The sequence below is a fragment of the Papilio machaon genome, chromosome 12 (genome assembly GCF_912999745.1).
Source record: "Papilio machaon chromosome 12, ilPapMach1.1, whole genome shotgun sequence".
NCBI classification, from domain to species: Eukaryota; Metazoa; Arthropoda; class Insecta; order Lepidoptera; family Papilionidae; genus Papilio; species Papilio machaon.
In genome coordinates, this window is record NC_059997.1 from 4,603,121 (window position 1) to 4,621,729 (window position 18,609).

The following is an 18,609-nucleotide window of genomic DNA, read 5'->3' on the forward strand; positions in this document are numbered from 1 at the left end:
TTACACCAAGCGAAGAGAAAATCCGCAACTTTACAAAATGATTTACTTTATATATATACATGCATGTATTCATAGTGCTGCATTGGATTTAAAAGAATCACGCGTAAGTGTGTATGAAGTCTGTTAGTAGGATATGACTGCTGTGACGAATTCAAGAATATCTACTGAGAAAGAACAGAATTGGCAATCCATCTCTTTCCACAAACATACAATCATTGATTTTCACATATATAAAGGCACTACTGTGTTAAAATACATAGCGGTGTTTTGTTTTTAGATAACTAATTAATAAATGAGCCTAATGAATATAAAAAACCACTATTATCTTATATGAAAACTATTAAACCTTGCTTTTCTCAGTGTGCGAGAAATAATTATGTTTTTTATTAGTAATTTCTACTCTTCCTTTCTCTATACCTTTCATTTTTATTGCTTCGTGTTTTAAAAGCTGAGAAAATATTTTTTCATATTTTCAGAGAATGTTTACTTTAAGGATTCCCTTTGTAAAGTGTAATTATTCTTTACTTCTATTGTTGAGTTAAATAGCAGTTTTCATCCTTTTGTTATCAAATTAATGGTTTTTGATGAAAATAAAGCGAACACTGAAGGGAAGAAGGCGAAGGAGTAATTTTATTTAGACAAAGCAATAAAATGACAGAACAATTATAGGGGAAAACAATTAAAACTAGACAAATATTAAAACTAATTCTTTTAATTTAGGATCACGAGTTTAGGTTATATCTTTCATTTCAACCTAATTGATGTTAACTACTCGCAAGCGTAATTGCTACCAATAAATTTGGACAATTTAAGAGGTCTCAGATGCTTACTAATTAAGCTATCGAAATTAAAAACCCTTCTCTTAACAATTTTCATTTACTTTAGAAAAAAAATCAAATACTTTAGTGTTATTATAGATACAATTAAATCTATTCATTGCATTTTAGTATAAATTTAAAAGTAACACTTTATGTATAAAATAATGCAAGTATATATTTAAAATTATTCGTCATTTATTAAAAAGGAATATTAAGAAGAGCCGGCAATGTGCTTATTCCCATTTAATCAAAAACCATCGGTCGTACGGTTAAAGAATTATTTACAATAAAATATCCATGAACCGCGTTAAACTATGACAGAAGTCTACTATGTTAATATAGATATGATAGATGGACGGAGAATGGAGGTTCCGACGTGGTCGGGGCTGGCGCCTCACGCAGCGCAGCGCAGCGCAGTGTTTCACGTGCTTCAGGCGCAGTTGCACGCGCAGCGCTTCACGCGCTTCTCGCGGTGGAGCAACGCGTCTACGCTGCGCACAGAGCGTGGTTGCATGTCTGTACACACAAACAATACACATATATAGCAAAATATATTAAAAAGAGAAAAAAGTAGAAGAGAACACCAAAGCTTATGTTACAGCTTCTTAGTGTGAAGCTCTCTGCAACACGTGACTGTAGTTAACCTGTTGCTCCGATGACTATTTAAAATCAAGTACATATGCTATTGGTGACATACAAGGTATAAGAGTAATACATATTTTATACTGACAATGTGGCCTTTCGTCGACGTCTTGTTGCAGCAGAAGCGTGCGGGGTTCGCGCGACAGCTGCACGGCATCCTGTGGCACTTGGCGCTGCTCCTCCGCCTGACGCCTGTTTGCCTCCGCCCGGCGCCGGTCCGCCTCCGCCTCCGCCTGCGCATGCACCTCCGCCTCCGCCTCCGCCTCGGCCGCCGCTGCCGCCAATGTGTTCACTATCGTCTTAACCTGAAACATACAACATTGTAGATTCAATTTGTATTTAATCTTACTTGATCACCATTCTTATCAGACATTACATCAGACTCATATTTTTTTAAAGATCTGTACCTAGCTGGATAGTGTACTTCAATGATTAACCGCGTTTTCTATACGTGGCGTTATTCTACATAGAACCTGGTAGCCATTTCTCTTTGCGGTATAACACGCACCGTAGATTACTGCGCATCTGAGAAACTTGACACCACAGATAATTTTGACCTAACCGGAGTTGTTATTGTAACTAAGCTTTACTTCCCTGCCTTAACTTTGAATACTCCAGTATTTTAAAAAAAATCGACATAAATGACAAAAATAGATTGTACCTCCTGCATATCGCTGTCCATCTGCTGGTCGCGGCGCTGGGCGACGGCGTCTTGCGCGGTGCGGTGGATGATGTGCAAATCCTCGGGTGTCAGCTCCCACGGCAGGCTCATCTGCACCGGACCTCCCGCGTTCTCCATCTGCATCTTCTGCTGTGTAACATATATATACACACACATAAACATGTGATGTCTCGTTTAGGATCCCGTGATACGTTTGTTGTAGTAAACATACGTTCTAAGAATTACAAAAAAAAATCAGACTTATGCCTTTTAAGTCAACTTTTTTTAGTATCTAAAATTAATATATCATTTACGTAAACACAATGATGGGATATTATAAAAATACTGTATGAAATCACGCATAATGCTATCCGTTAAGAAAGATAAGACCATTATTAGATGATTCACAATTTTTTTTACAATCAGAATGGTATAGAATATTCCAATTTTGTACAATCTGATAACATTTACTAATATTAAACTTAAATTAAACTTCTTACTTCAGGCTGCTCCAATTCCTGCGTAGGTGCGGGCTGGGGTACGAATTGGTGGAGAACAGCTGGTTGCTGTAATGATCACAAAAGATACGTTACATACCATATAATAAAAGTATGAATCAAATTTGAGACCTTGCAAAGTAAATCAGTAAACTAATATCCATTAATGGTCATAGACCATATCAAATTACTTTATGTTGGTCCTCAAAATGAGCCTGGCATGAAATGAAATGCCTTTTATACAGCGCTTAAAGAAATCGACTTCTAATGTTACTGATTTTGCTAATACAGTAACGAAGTTAAAAAAAATAGTTATCATAAAAATAATAACTTTATCAAAAGCTCTGCAGATATTCTTTGTTGGATATTGGAAATATATTTACTTTTGAATCAAAGCACTCAGATAAGGAATTTTTATTTTGCTGTACCTAGTGCAAAAACAGCAAGAAATGTTTTCTTTGTATAAAAGGAACGTTAAAAAACCCTGGTGATATGTACACAAACCACTGAGTACTTTAACGTACAAAGTTTAATGCTTCACTAATTCTACAATGAGACGAAGCTTTTATTCCAACGTGCGAGCTTTTTTATTTAAACTGCACAAAAAAGAATGTAAAAATTACTATTATCTACATTTGCATGCAGTAGGTTACATAACAATTTTAACTCTAGGAAATCAATTTATAAAAAACATCTTAATACAAATTAAATTCTGTAAACAAAAAGCTATTAATAAATCAACAAAAAATTACGAAGCTTTTAAGTGTATAGTAATCGGCAAAAAAATAAAAACAAAACTTATCCTTCGCATGGGATGCAAAAAGCAAAAGTGGACACAGTCGTAAAACATTTGTGTTATTCAAAACATGTTATTGCGTACCAAGTCTGGCTATTTTTGTAATTGTTGGCTCTACTAGTTAACATTATTCGTGAAAATTTATTAACATTGCCCGCGCTTACCATTTAGATAAATGGACGATACATAATTTAAAAAATCAAAATCAAACCAGACTTTGAATAGTAAATTTTATTCACACTTACGACAGAATAGGCTTGGCTAAAACCCGTTTTGTTATATACAAAGCAAATAAATTACACGAGTTATATTCGCTGTTGATCTTATAATTTTTACAATTTCAACCTATTCAATGGACCTTTCAATGTAAATGTGTGATAAAAATCATAATAATACTAGAAAAACACATAATATGAAGGAACAGCCTTAATATTTTAAGGAATTGTTAAAAGACAATCTAAACTTCGGCCTAAAATAAATGCTACAATTTTTATTCTTTACATAATTTGTTTTAACATTTTTTGTTTTAACTATTTTTCGAATTAAAAAATCACGAGATTGCAAACGGTTTTTAAATTTACTTTTTTGTGTTCTGAACATAAAAAAATTGTGATCAAATCTATTTCCGCAACAATGTTAATGTCACATAGTTTATTGCAAACGTTACTTGCAGAACTCGTTTGCGTGTTATTGTAATCTAATGCAATTATTGCAGATTAACATGTCTAATGCATACTGATTAGAATAGACTGCACTTACTTTGCAGAGCCTAGACAAAATTGAAGGAAGTGATGAACACAAAAGCAATAAAAAATAAACAATTTTTTTATGTTTATCTGACTTGTGTGGTATCCAATTCCCATTTAATTACGAGCCATTCTTTTTCCGTATTTTTTACTCTTCAGTTTTTGAAGTCACTTAACGTTGTGCAGTTGCATTTACTATTGTAATACTTTCATACCTCGTTCTGTTCGCGGGGCTGCGGCGGCGGCGGAGGCGCGAAGGGTCCCATGGTGTCCTGGGGTGGCGGCGGCATGTTGTGAGGGGCCGGGATGGCGAATACGCGCTGGACGTGGATACGCATCTCCCGGGGAATATTCATCTGCTCCTCGGAGTTCTCCCACGGCATCTGCTGATAATAAATGCCGTAAGATTGTTATGAAAAGGAAACTCAACTCTTGTTCTGAAATATTTGTAAGTGGCAGGTGTTGGCTTGTGAAAGAAACGTCTTTACAAATTTACTTATAACATGATTAATAATATAAAAATGTACATATATTTGAAAATTACATTAACTTTATTATTTTAAGAAAATCATGTTCATTTCTAATAATAAAAACAGCAAAAATGGTTATTCGAGGTTACACAACATTATTAATTTATAAAAAAAAAACAGCCAAAAATTTATGCAGAAGGAACACACCAAACCGGCAAATTGTTTACATAAACATTTAAAAACAAAATCAATAAAAATAAGACTACACATTAACATATGAGAACAAAGGATAATGCGCACTAGATATTTGTTTCATGAATAATGTATCGGACATTGTGTGAAGGCAAATGTGTCGCAGATGAGATGAGTATCGGCGATTAAGAAGCAATAACCATAAAATCACAGTATATTACAAAATGTAACTAAGTAAGTATAATAAACATTTATATTAAGGTATTTAAAACTTTACATAACTCGCAAGATCATCTTCGCGCAAGTAGACACAAATACAAAAATATTGTCTAAGTTTCTCGCTGATATCGATTCAATATGTCATGTTTTTAAGTCTCTATAATATTATTATTTTTATAGAGTTTTTTCATCGCCCATAAAGAGTTGCCATTCATAAAATATTATAGAAAGTTGTAGACAACAAATGTACTTCAAGAGATTTATGTTCACATATTAATGATTAAACCAACCAACCTTGAACTTCGCATTTATATTTTACGAGTTCGAGTGACAAAGAAGTATTGACATAATATTGCCATTTGAGCCCGTTAAAAAACTCAATAGTTCTCAAAAAGCTATAGATCAGATTATGTTAAACATATAAAATCCATCATTCGTATATTGTCGTGACTTTGTCATAAGTTTTTTAGCAAAACAGCACAGGTACTTAAAATGCAGATTTAATTTTAAAACTGACACTATCGTTATTTGAAACTGGCCATTAAAATATTTAAAATTTTAAAATTATGGTTTTCTTTTTAGTTGGTTTACATAAGTCTCTTAAATTAGTCTTTAGTGTTAATGCTGGCCACATCTATCAAATTAATAGTAAGAGAAAAAGTAAAATCATAATAGAAATACAGTGTCATGTAGTTATAGAATAGTTTTCATATTTAAAAACGCTTTCTGCATTAACTTTAACTGCACTATTGTCAAAGCAAAGCATGTCAAGTTCAGCAATTTTAAAATTATTTATTTAACTAGACTTTGTGCTATATAAGCATAAACAAAGGATGATATTGAGAGGATCAGATTTGGTTGTATGTACTTAATATTCTTAGGATGAAGTAGTGATTGATACGGAACGGTTTGGACGCGGAAGATGGCACTCAGTTGTATTGTCCATTAACCTTGGTGCGTTGTCGTTTGCCGACTATTGTACCCACTAAAAATATTACATGTAACGTTGACCGAATTATGTCTTTAAATCGTAACACTAGCTTGGTTATATCATATACCACTATTGTTCAAAAGGTATTGAATATTGAATGCATATAAATCATTCGTAGTTGTTTTTACTAGTAAATAACAGGTCTGTAAAATTTTTTTCTTTATTATATCTTGTTTTCCAGCCTCCATGCAATTAAAAAATATAATACCTTTATAGGTCAAACTTTTTTTTAACTAAAAAAAATTGCACGACTCTAAATCGCGACAGTCAGAAAAAATATTCGATCAAAAGGATAAAAAAAATAGTTAGTTTATAATTTCAAACTATAGACCCACTCTATAACAACAAAAATAATATGATTATATGTAAGGAACACGACTTCGCAAACATTAAAACTTGATTAAAACGAATCTTGAACAAAATCAGGTAATAAAAATACTAGGAGTTAAATAATTTAAATATCAAAGCGTAATAAAGATCATAAAAACTCGTACGTTCTTATTAAAAGCATACAATTAAGTTTTAATCAAAAAGTCAAACCCCTCTACAAACTCATTGTGACTTCAATTTATTCCCGCTACTTGTAACGTCTCAGATCTCAGATGTAATATAAAAGCCATTCACCCGTACTGCAAAAAATTAACTAAATTAAATTCATGATTAAAAAATACAAGACGTGATAAACTAATGCTATTTTGTTGTGGTCTAAATATTATCATATTACATAATTTGTTTTTGTCATTAAAATAGTAATTATTTTACAATGTATGTATGTCTATACCATACATTATTTTGTTGACCGTACTATAGGTAACTTGAACTTATTTTTACAATGCCATATATACAAGAATAATTATTTCTGTATAAAGGTAAAAACTATTATCATAACTAACATGTTATAATAATATTGTCATCGTAAAGATTTCTTTCACAAATAGGTAATAAACTTTATAATAAACAAACAAACGATATGGATGGTAAAAAAAAATATAACACAATTTCGAAATGTTTCAAACGAATGGTCCTTGATTATATCCAGGCCTCTCGCAACACAACACACGTACAAGCCCACCTCAGCCACTTCCGTTCATATTATAATCAAAATTTATTAACCACAGTTTAAGGCTTTTCTGCTTTAGGATTCATTTCCTAACGCACGTATTCATTGCGTAAACTATTGTCTCTACTTTAAAAATGATTTTAAATCTTTTTATCTGCAAAATATTACTTTAATTGCTACTATACTCTATATATGCTATATAGTTGTTAAAACAAATAAAAGATACTTAGGGAATGCGTATTTTTTGTAAAATCTTTTATAAAAACGTAGAGTAACTTGCGAATAACATAACTCATGTTTTAACTCATATGCATAATGAAGTGATAAAAATGTATTTACCGGTCAGTCCACTTTCCTACACTGTTAGACACCTTGACCCAATCACTCTCTCTACAAGAAACTTCCAATTGATTGCTTAGTATTTCATTCAGTCATAGTAAACATTTTCCAGCCTAGTAAGTCAGTTCAATACAGCATAAATAAATCTTTATTACCCTTCATGATTATTTGTTCCGCTGGTGCACAGAAAAAATTTAAACCGGAATAAATTTAAAGTCGGAAATAAATTATATCCGTACAATACAATACTGTTCGCTATTACCGACATCCCGTCAAAAAGATAGATTTAAATTTACGAGTTATAACAATTGCACATTCGATACTTTTAGTTTCTTGGGTTCCCTATAATTTAAGAAACGGATTCAAGTAATCAGGAGCTAACACACAAAAAATAAAGACACAGATAAAAAAGTAATAACTAAGGAAAGATAACAAAAAATACTCGGCGTTCAGCAATCGCGATCTCAAGATGTAACTTTGGAACAAACTTTCTTTTAACATAAGCTTTAATTAGAAGTAACCAAATGTTAGAAAAGTTTATCACAGTACTGATTTTTGTTCATAATTCTAAATTATAATTTACGGTGATTTAAATAATTCGTCCATTTAACATATTTTGATGTTAATAAACAACATCCTTGGACGGCTCGTGCAGTTTCTGTAATTTGATGTAATTATGACCAACACACGAATTATATTTAACATCTACGATAAATGCGATGAGACGTTAACAGTATGTTTAAACTAATATAGTTTTAAAACATCAACATTAAATATTTTTCAGTTACGTAAAATTGAAAATGGAAATATTATGTTAGATTTTAAAGTGATGAATTGTATTTTAAATTGCGTCCATAAAAGTGTGTTTTTTGTCACACTTTCAAACAAAAACGTATCTCTGAAAATTAAATATCAAAACATATAATTTCTGAGTTATACAGTTTCGACGGAGAAAGTACGCCACAGATACTCAACTCCGTCAATAGACTAGCTGTGCTACTTTCTCAACGCAATAATAAACAATAGTAAATTAAAAACCAATAAGCTCGACTAACTGTACGACATTCTGGAGAATCAAATGGCACCTAACTCTTTAAAATCGTCTAGTCATTAAGATTAAGCGCATATAACGGAGTGGATGTAACCCTAAAACCCTTCCTTTCCTGGCAAAAAAAAAAACATTTTTAAGAATTTATTTTCAGAACTCAAAATAAAAAAGTAATACTTTAAAAGGCTGTGTACTTAGAGCTCAATCATCCGAAATAAATACGGTTGGGGCAATAGCGGTTTTGGCTGTGTACTGTTATCACATGAGTTTACAGTAACCTCAGGGCATTGCCTTAATCGATTTTTGTTTGCTTTATTCAACGCGCCTTAAGTCGTATAACGCTCCATTATAAAAAATGATCTTTATTTTATATGCTAGTATAATTATAATTCAAAACTGATTCGTAAAAAGCTTCATTGGATACCTATAAAACATGCATTTTATTAGCATGCAGCAATTTCGCTATTGAATTTATCATATCAAAAATCACCATAAAGTTTATTCCAATAGAAGAAAATTTATAGTAAAAGTTAAACTACAATAGAATCTCCATTAAAACTCTAAATAATTACTTTACTATTTTGCACGTGGTATTTTTAACAGTGACTTAATAATTCAATTAATATATAGTTACTGTCAAAATGTGGGATTTAAATGTGGAAAGATAAATTATTGAAATTATGGAAACGTAGCACCAATTTGTGTATTAAATTCGTGTACCGTCATAAATTTAATATACAAATGTTGAAATAAGCATTTAAGTCGATACTCGTACGATGTATGAATAAGGTAGAAATTGCTTTAGCAGTTCGTTCGCAATGTATTAACCTCATGATTAGAGCTCGAGCGGTGATAACATGCAACCACAACCGCGTGATAGTCACCTTGCGCAGCTAGTCGCTGAGTCGCCGAGTTGGCCGCGCAAGTGGAACAAGGTTCATGAACGTTCATGTTCAATTGTGCCTCAAATGTGTTCGATGAAAAACAAATTACGCTACCCCGAAAAACAAACAGATTAAAGCAGTTCGTCTACCTTTGCGAGATTTGCGTGTTGTCACTTCTACATCCATATATCAAACTTGCTCGAATTACATCAAATTACATGGGACTCTAAATTGTACCTTTCTCCGCTCATCAACCTGTAGTAAATGTAAAATGGAGAAAATTCACTTTGTGCTTATTTTTGATCAGCTAGGAATCGAACTAATGAAAGCTTGGGTAACAGCTTAGCTGTAACCGTTAGGTTAGGCGATAAGCTTCTGACTATTCTATACACACCTTTCTTTGGACCGATACTTCTTTCAAAATGTTTAATCTTTAGATATAATTTCATTCCAAATTTTTGAGGTGATAACTATATTACCTAGCGAGTACAGAGATTGAACAAAATATGCGAAGCACCGGTCCATGCGCGTTCACATCTCCGTCCCATACAATGTGAAGTTCAAGACCGGAGATAATAAAAACAGACAAAAAACCATCCAGTCAAATTAGGAACGAATGGTATCGATCGTTCGCATACTTATATATAAAAAGTGTGATGGTCGCGCGCACCACAAGCTGTCGGCCCGCGGCGCAACATGCACGCCTCCCTCACGCTCGTCCTCGCGCTAACCGCGCACGCACTCGCCGCGCCGCCCCGCGAACGCGCCGGCTTCCAGAGGGAAATTGATGGCACCAGGTACAACCAGGTGCCTAAGATTTTTGACTACGTACTCAGTGAAGATTATCTCAACTCTCTTAGAAGTAAAGGGAAACTGGTGACGAAACTAAGACCGGAAGAAGCCCTGGCTGCAGACAACGTTATATTAGAATCCAATGTCGTGAGTATAGTGAGGCCGTCAAAGCTTAAAGATAGCGAGGAAGGTGTTGCGTTAGTGCGCCAGCGCCGAGGCTACAACCTGGAGAACGTGCGAGTTCCTGCACGATACCCCTACTTGCCCGTGCCGCGGTACAACAGGCTTCGCCGTTGGGGCTAGCGGCTTGCAGATGCGCATCTCGACCGAGACGCTATCAAATGTCAAGGCTGCGGCGGCATTGCTCAAGAAAGACCCGGTGCAGCGCAGCGCGGCGCGGCGCATCTCGCGCATGTGCATTACAACAAACAGACTGTTTATGTTATTTATTCAAAGTGGCTGTGATGGGACGCTCGTTTAACGCCATTATTTTTGCGGCTTTGAAACAAAGGAAGAGTAGAGTATCTACATTAATAACTTCTTAAGTTTTAGCTTGTTAATTTTATTACATGATTAATATTTACAACTCGTTTGATTTCATAAATACCATATTCGAGAACGAACCGTCTTCCATTCCAATTCATGTCTAAAAAATTGTATTTTTTGCTTCTATTTACTTTACGAGGTTCATGTTACGCCGTTTACGCAAGGTTTCTTTTTGTTACTTCAAATATTTGATTTTAAATTCTATGTTTCTATCCGTCTGACATCGGTAATGACCTAAGATAAAATGGGGGACGTTCCAATGTTGTAGTTTCAAACGTTGTGAACAATATGTAAAAAGAATTAAGTACATATTACAATATGTTACATATCTACGTTAATCTATTCTTAAAATTTTCTTCAAAATCCTCCAACACATATAATACTATCAACAAAAGAAATTATTCAACAACAATTATTAGTTAATGGAATCTTAATATTTCTAAGAAATAACTCGATGATTAGCTTTTTTTGAACCGTGAGATTTCGCGCGTATAATCAATACTGAGGAAAATTCTTCTGCGCCATATAAAGTTGCGCTGAACAAAAAAAATAGTGAAGCGTACACGCATTGTTTACTACAATACAATACTGGTTGGTGTGTTTAATTTAATCAAGCTAGCTTCAAGTTGCGTGTAACCACGAACGGTTCACTACCGACATTACAGCAATTAGACCTTATCATATTGTAATGGGAACAATATAATATGCCTCAATCTGTGTCACGGAAGTTACTCGATTGGTTAAACCAACCCTATGATTACTTATATGACACGGTTAGGACAATCCTATTGCGAAGAAAATTAGTACTACAAACGACAAACATTGGTTGAACTTTGTCAATTATAGACTGGACATCGTAGTGATGAAGAAAGGGGTATATAAAAATAATATAATTCATAAATAATTACTACTCCTGTAAGTTTGAATTATTGAACATTTTCTTTGCACTGATTAACACATAATTATTAATACAATCTATTGCCGCGATGTGGCTTACCACACACAAGTTCATTAAAACAAGAGAAATCGATGGCAAAGAGCAAGAGAAAATATAATAGTAGAAAATGTTTTATTGGTGACAAAGACAAGTGAAATTTAATACATTTAACATTGTTAAGTTGTGTCAAGTTTCTTTGAGATTAAATATAAGATCATTAACACCATCTCTCTATCCTTGTCTCACTTCATATTGGTTGGTGCACCAGTTTTTGTCTACCAGGTTGACCTATCCCTCGTCACAGTCGTTCACACAACGTACACAAGGTATTGAAAATTATCATTAAATACAGTTAGTTTCGACTGATGAGCAATGATCTGTCCTGACCCACTAACATCATATGTACCGCTATGTACACCTACACTCAGATCTCGTTCAATACACATAATTCAGGACAGTTAGCGACTGTACAAACAAAATAGCCACCGCTTTCAAATTGTAAAATGTCACTGTCTAATTATGTCAGGACATTATTTTTTACTTTCATTAAAAAATTACTACATTACAAGGAATTTTACCTAAATTCAAAATTAAATACTTTGAATTCTTTAATACTTTTACACCGTTTTATGTACATATAACGGTGAAAGCATTTTCAAGTTATAAGTAAGTAATAAATTTTGTCAGCAAGGACATTTATACGCCTTTTAATTTGAAATCTATTAAAAAAGGTAGAATCAAAGAAAAACTGCCAATTTATTTTGCGTGAAATCTGGTAGCAAAAGCGCCTTCTATACAAAGACAACTCATTAGTACTCTTCGCTTCTTAACAAATGGTGTAGGCGCTTGCCATTTACAATACAAAGCATTTAATGATACTTTTATTGATTTTTAAATATCATTTTATATTTTTCTAATTAGGTACATAATGCTCAAATCCTAATACAAATGTTATTAAGTTTCATCTAGTTTTAGACTTTAGCTAAATTTGAGTTAAATATTGTTGTCACGGTTTATTTAATTTAAACATAATGTTAAATAAATCAAGTCATATGTTGACCTTATGTTTTTACTAAATAATATAAATTGACATATAATTTATATAAGACTCGCAAGTCAGTTGTCACATTGACAATAACTCGAGGTACCTCGGAAAGGCAAAGCTCAACAAAAACAACGAAACATCAGACGGTCTTTGCGTGGCACAAGCAATACGTGAGCTCGTTATTATACCTGCCATGATACAAGAGGAACGTTGTAATAATTAAGAAACAAACGGTTCTGTATCACACTAAAATACCTGACAAATCATTCAAGTTCGTGACATTTTATGCGTTTTAAAGATGCAATTTGAAAAAGATCACATGATCATTTGCCATATAATAAAAATAATTATAAAGAACAAACTAGCACTTGACCATGAAGCCGTGCTGATTGATAACATCGATCGATAGTAACAAAAACTTTTTTTTTTATGATTCGTCTACACTACGATTGAATAGGATCGTATCCAACTCATCATCTATACAATAAGTATCATTTGGTAATGTGAAGTATGTGTATTTATATACGTGTGCATATGTGTATTATACACTCGTTTACAGATTCTCATGTACGTACTCGCACCCATAGCTACACTATAGGTGCGAGTACGTGTCGCGAATCGTACCAGCTCCGCCGGACTGTAAATCAACTTTTGCAAATATAAAAATGAACACGACGTGAGCGTTGCTGTGTGTAACTAGTCCCCTTCGGCAAAAACTAATTTAAAACAACCTCGAGCTATATACTTTTTTGTGTACAGGACGAATGCGTTCATAAACGTCAATATTTTTCCTGACATTACACCTCAACTTCTTCAAAAATCTTCGTCACATTTCAGTAAATTCTATTAATGTCTTGATGAAAATCTTTCAACAACATCGATTTTCATAGTTTATCGACTGACAGACATGCGGACCTGATAAGGATGTCTTTGTTTTACAATTTTTTAAAAGATAAATATAAAAGATATTTCGATCGACCAGTCTTTCAACATTGAAATACATTAACACAATTTTCTTGAAACTTTCCAATTCTGTGAAAGCTCAAAGAACCTTAGCAATTTAACGACTTCAGACATGTTCAAAGATTTAGAATTAAAATTCGAATACATACATACTTCCATAAGAACAAACCTGTTAAGGTCATGGCATTTTTACTGCGTTTTTTGTCTATCGTTCGTACGGTGTATTGAAAACTTTTTTGCTTCATAATATCTGATGACTCATTGTAGCTAAGTATCGATGAATTTAAACAGTCGAATACTAGTTTTAACATAGTTTGATCAACTAAATTAGATGACTCTCACCATTAAATTGTTTTACAATTGCTGAGAAATAAATTCGTGAGATCAAGATCAAACGAGTGGTTGGTTTTGACTTCAAACTGAATAAAATCAAAATGGTATTAAAATCTAATAAATATTAAACAGTTTAACTTATTAAATGGTTTATGCGAAAACCAAAATATTAACCGACGAAAATGTTGAATATTTGTATAAATACATGATTTAAGTAAATTTAATACTGAAATTTAGTCTTCTCTTAAGTAACAACTAAAATTAACAGCCTTCGCCGACAAATTCAATTCCTAACATAACCTCATGGTCCAACGAAAACAACTACACGTCGTAACCTTCGAGATGTTTCAAACAACATTAAAAAGAACAAAAACATGAAATGTGAAATACAAAAAATATGGCGGGAACGTTGGCCAAAACCGGATTATTATTGCATAAGGCCATGCACATTCGGGCACCACACAAGCCCGACTGAGGGCAATGACCCATCGAACCTGTCTTTTCGTGAGGCGCAATGTTTTGCAAATTAAAATTCAATCAAAATTATATTACTGCGGTACTTAAGAGTGTTCTGATATTAGTAATGATAATGAAAACTTCCATTTTTATTTGAAGATATTACTCAAAAACTTTATTAATAATTTCAAATATGATTGAATAAGGAGAGAAAATAATAAATTTAATTATAATTCCTTCATGCTTTCTCTTGTATTGATAAACAAATAGAGGCACGGCATGATTTTATGCGAGGGACAAACATTTTATTAACATCTTTATCGATTTTAAAATTAAAAAAAATCTACTTTTTACAATTTATATTTCCTATTATTAAAAGTAAAACTATTAAATATCCTATGCATGCTTCATAGTATCGTAAGTTTATTTTTTTATTCGTATATCAAATTGTAATATTACAAACAGTTAAGTAATATATAATTGTTTAAACATCTCATTTAAAAATTTAGATTGCCAAGGGAAGGTTCCCGACAAGGCTACATCAGTGGCATTAATTTTAACTAACACTTACATCTTCCGAACTTCCTTAAAAATAACTTTAGATTTATTGCGATGATTTTTTGTCCGTCATTAGAAACCCAACTTGTTTTTAGTTATTAATCGTTTCATTTTATTTACTTAATTTATGAAATATGATTTAATGTTAATACGTCATACATAAATGAATTAATAATGAAATATTAATATTTATCATTTGACAGTAGCATCATTTGTTATTGTACAATACTCCTACATTACCTGAAGGTAAATAAGCAGTCGGCCGTCACACAATCTACATAAATTATCAAACTATTTCAGACGAAACTTGTCTTGTTACTACCGCACAAGAATAATATTAAATAATCCAAAGACAAATGAATTAAACGAATTAAGAGAACCTAATAACGCTGGCTTGTTTTGTTTCATCTTTTTCATAAGAAAAAAAGATATTAAATTAATTTAAAAAGATGCTTACTTGTAGTTATTTTCCTAGAAATCTTTAGATATTTTTAACGTAGGAATTTTATTTGAACGTGCATTAAAAAAAATTATGAAAACTGTTCAGTTCCGCGTAGTACGAATACTAAAAAGTGGAAAGAACAAGAGAAACATTTATATTCATATTATATGAATTTCTCACTTTCTTTCATATCTTGCATAAGCAAGACATGAAAGAAGAAAACTTTAGCGTTAAAATGATATCTCTATGTTATCATAGAGATATCATTTTAACGCTAAAGTTTCCTATGTGTTATCATTTACATACACTCGTATGTCTTTTTAAGAGAGAGAGAAAAGCTGCCTACATTCTCCTAATATTTATTTTTTTAATTCACTTTTTTTCTTCCAGAATTTTGAATAAATCAAATCTATTTCAAGTATAATTTTACTTGAAACGAAACATGACTCTTAATCTGAATTAATACTTATAATAAATACGTAAGAAGTAATTATAACCTTTCCATTATCGTATTAAAGAAAAAAAAACTTTCAAACACAGAAATTTTATATCGGAGTTCTTTATGACTTTATCGTGGTCAGAGAAAGTACTACTTAAAATGCTTTCAACGTATTATAGCATTTTAGTATAATATTTTAATCGACAAAATGTTAATGTTGCCTGATGATAACGCTTTCACGTTGGTGACCACATAGAAACATTTACGAAATGAGGATTTATACTTTTATATAATATGTTAGCTTAAAATGTGTAAGTAATTACTTAGATAACCTCTAACCTATCGCTAAGATGAACCATTGTGTCGATCGTACGTTTAAAATCAGCATCCTACAACTGCTATGAAAGTGATGCTATGAAGTCTCCAGATGTAAAGGTAAAAGAATATATGTAATATATGAATATTTTAATAATGTAGAATTAGTTGTAAAATTTTACTTTATTACTAAATATATAATAAAACTTTCATAATAAAACCGTCTGAAGGTCAAACGATAAAATCCCAGTGCTTAGGCTCGTTTTACTTATTAATTACTTTAATTTGATTGGCTTGTTTCTATATAACTTAGGACTTATCTACCAAACTACATATTTCAGATTAATAAAGCCCTTTATTCATCAAATCTAAGCTAAGTCTGTATTAAGTTTTGTTTATGTACGATTATAGTACATCTTTTTAAGATATAAGCATACGTACCATTAACAAAGGCACTTCCAAATGAATAATCTAATATATAAAATTCTCGTGTCACAATTTTCGTCACCGTACTCCTCCGAAACGGCTTGACCGATTCTCATGAAATTTTGTGAGCATATTCAGTAGGTCTGAGAATCGGCCAACATCTATTTTTCATTTTTTTTTTAATTGCGCGCGGACGAAGTCCCTGGGGACAGCTAGTTGTGTATAAATTATTGTTAAAGATGATAAAGAAGTATGCCATGTGACATCGTAACTGGCAATACTAATCATCATTAATGCTACAGACGTACTACATACCTGGATCCAAATTGCGACTGCGTAGAAGAAAATGTTAACTTAGCGATTTTAAAAGTATTTATCATGTTTTAAAAGTGGTAAAGCCAGCAACAACAAATACCGCGATCACAAAGAAGACAGCGGTGAGGAGTCATTCCGCGATTAGTCTGTACGTGCCGTAGGCCGAATTTTTTGTATTTTTTCTCATCCCGCCTTTTTTTCTATAAGGAAAAGATGGTGAAGGAAGGGAAGAGAATGTGATGGAGGAGGAGACCAACACCAGGACAAATATCCTCTTTCTGTGCATCTTCTCCTCTGTCTATGAAAGAAAGGCAACGCATATACAATTGCGGATGTCTATGGCAGCGGTTGCTTCGCGATTTCGACGAATTCTGGCCATTTCCTTGTTTGCCATGTTGTAATATAAAAAAAGAATGAAGTATATCATAAACAAGATATTGAATTCGACGTACTTGGCCTGTTAATATTTCGTGTAAGCTTGGCATCTGTCAAAGTGCCAGCCGCTTAACATAGGTCTATCTCAAGAGACTCGTAATACAAGGATAGCTGTCAGTGCCGCTATCGAATGCTCTTGTTATTTTACATCTAACCTTTTTCTTTATTATCCTTGTCTAAAACATAGCAATTGATCAGCTAAATTTTTTGTTGGAATTCGAAAAAGTCATAAAATTCTTAATGAGTCATTTCACATTTTGTTATAGAATAACAATTTTAGAAAAGCTTTAGAATTCCGAGATAAAGCATCTAAACCTAGATACCTACATCCACCATATCCACAATTAGAGCTTTAAAACTAATATCAGCCTGGAATCAATACTTTTATCAGATTTTTTGGCGAAATGATGATAGACTTACCGGTAGTGGGTAAGGCGAGGGGCGGTGTCCCATGGGCGGGAAGGGTGACATGCGGGGCTCCGGTGCCGGCATGGACACGCGCTCGGGCTGCGGCTGCGGTTGAGGTTGGGGCTGCGGTTGCGGCTGAGGCTGCGGTCTGATCGGAAGCCTCACGGGGCCGGCCAGCGGGAACGCGAACACTTGGGATTGCGGCTCAGGGAACACAGCCATTTGTCTGCAACAATCAGTCTATGTTAAACACTGGCATACGTAAACATGTTACAAAGAAAATATTGTTTACTTTAGACTAGTTCTTGATCACAGCCCATCTGATGAGTTCTATAAATATACACTAATTCGGTATGAAATTGATTAAACTGACTCATTATTACATATTACTTTAGAAAATATATCGAATCTTTTAAAATATTCGTCTTCAAAGCGGAACAAAATTATAGAAAGGTAATATTTATACAGAATTTCTTAAAAATGGAGACGATATTCATAAAAACATTGAAAAGATTTACTTCGAATTTCGGACTACATCAAAGAAAATTTGAAAGTAAAAAGATTCCAAAGCTGCTTACTCATTTGACTTCGACATTAAAAAGAACTCATTTCGTTGACATTTTTTTATATCTTTTATCTCTTGATACATTAATTTCTCGAAAGCTTAAATTTTAAGGTAAAAACAAGAACATAAAAATAAAGTGACACTTTGGTGGAGAAATAATTGGAATAAGTCTACTAACAGTGAGTTTTCATAGTGAACGTTTCGTGAGTGAAGATGCACGTAAACTACCTTAATTTATTTTTAGGTTCATTATTGGTAATATAATTTTGAA

At 32.9% G+C, this 18,609-nt stretch overlaps 2 protein-coding genes across 4 annotated transcripts in view; one reads left to right on the forward strand and one right to left on the reverse strand.

The window, feature by feature from the left end:
• Nucleotides 1-603: 603 nt before the first annotated feature.
• The window catches only part of LOC106719195 (RNA-binding protein 33), a 34,847-nt gene continuing 16,841 nt past the window's right edge, over nucleotides 604-18,609 (reverse strand). Inside the window, exons 6-11 of one of the 3 annotated variants that reach the window (XM_045680199.1) lie at nucleotides 17,786-17,999; nucleotides 4,376-4,546; nucleotides 2,622-2,687; nucleotides 2,122-2,268; nucleotides 1,549-1,765; nucleotides 604-1,334 (exon numbers count right to left, since the gene is read on the reverse strand). In XM_045680199.1, coding sequence (XP_045536155.1) covers nucleotides 1,249-1,334; nucleotides 1,549-1,765; nucleotides 2,122-2,268; nucleotides 2,622-2,687; nucleotides 4,376-4,546; nucleotides 17,786-17,999 — 901 coding nt within the window. In that variant the 3' untranslated portion in view covers nucleotides 604-1,248. Of the gene's footprint in view, nucleotides 1,335-1,548; nucleotides 1,766-2,121; nucleotides 2,272-2,621; nucleotides 2,688-4,375; nucleotides 4,547-17,785; nucleotides 18,000-18,609 lie in introns of all 3 variants that reach the window. The other 2 variants (XM_045680198.1, XM_014513469.2) reach the window with 2 other exon arrangements.
• Nucleotides 9,993-10,731, forward strand: LOC106719196. The gene has a single exon (XM_014513470.2). The coding sequence runs from the start codon at nucleotides 10,060-10,062 to the stop codon at nucleotides 10,456-10,458; it is 399 nt and encodes a 132-aa protein (XP_014368956.1). The 5' UTR covers nucleotides 9,993-10,059; the 3' UTR covers nucleotides 10,459-10,731.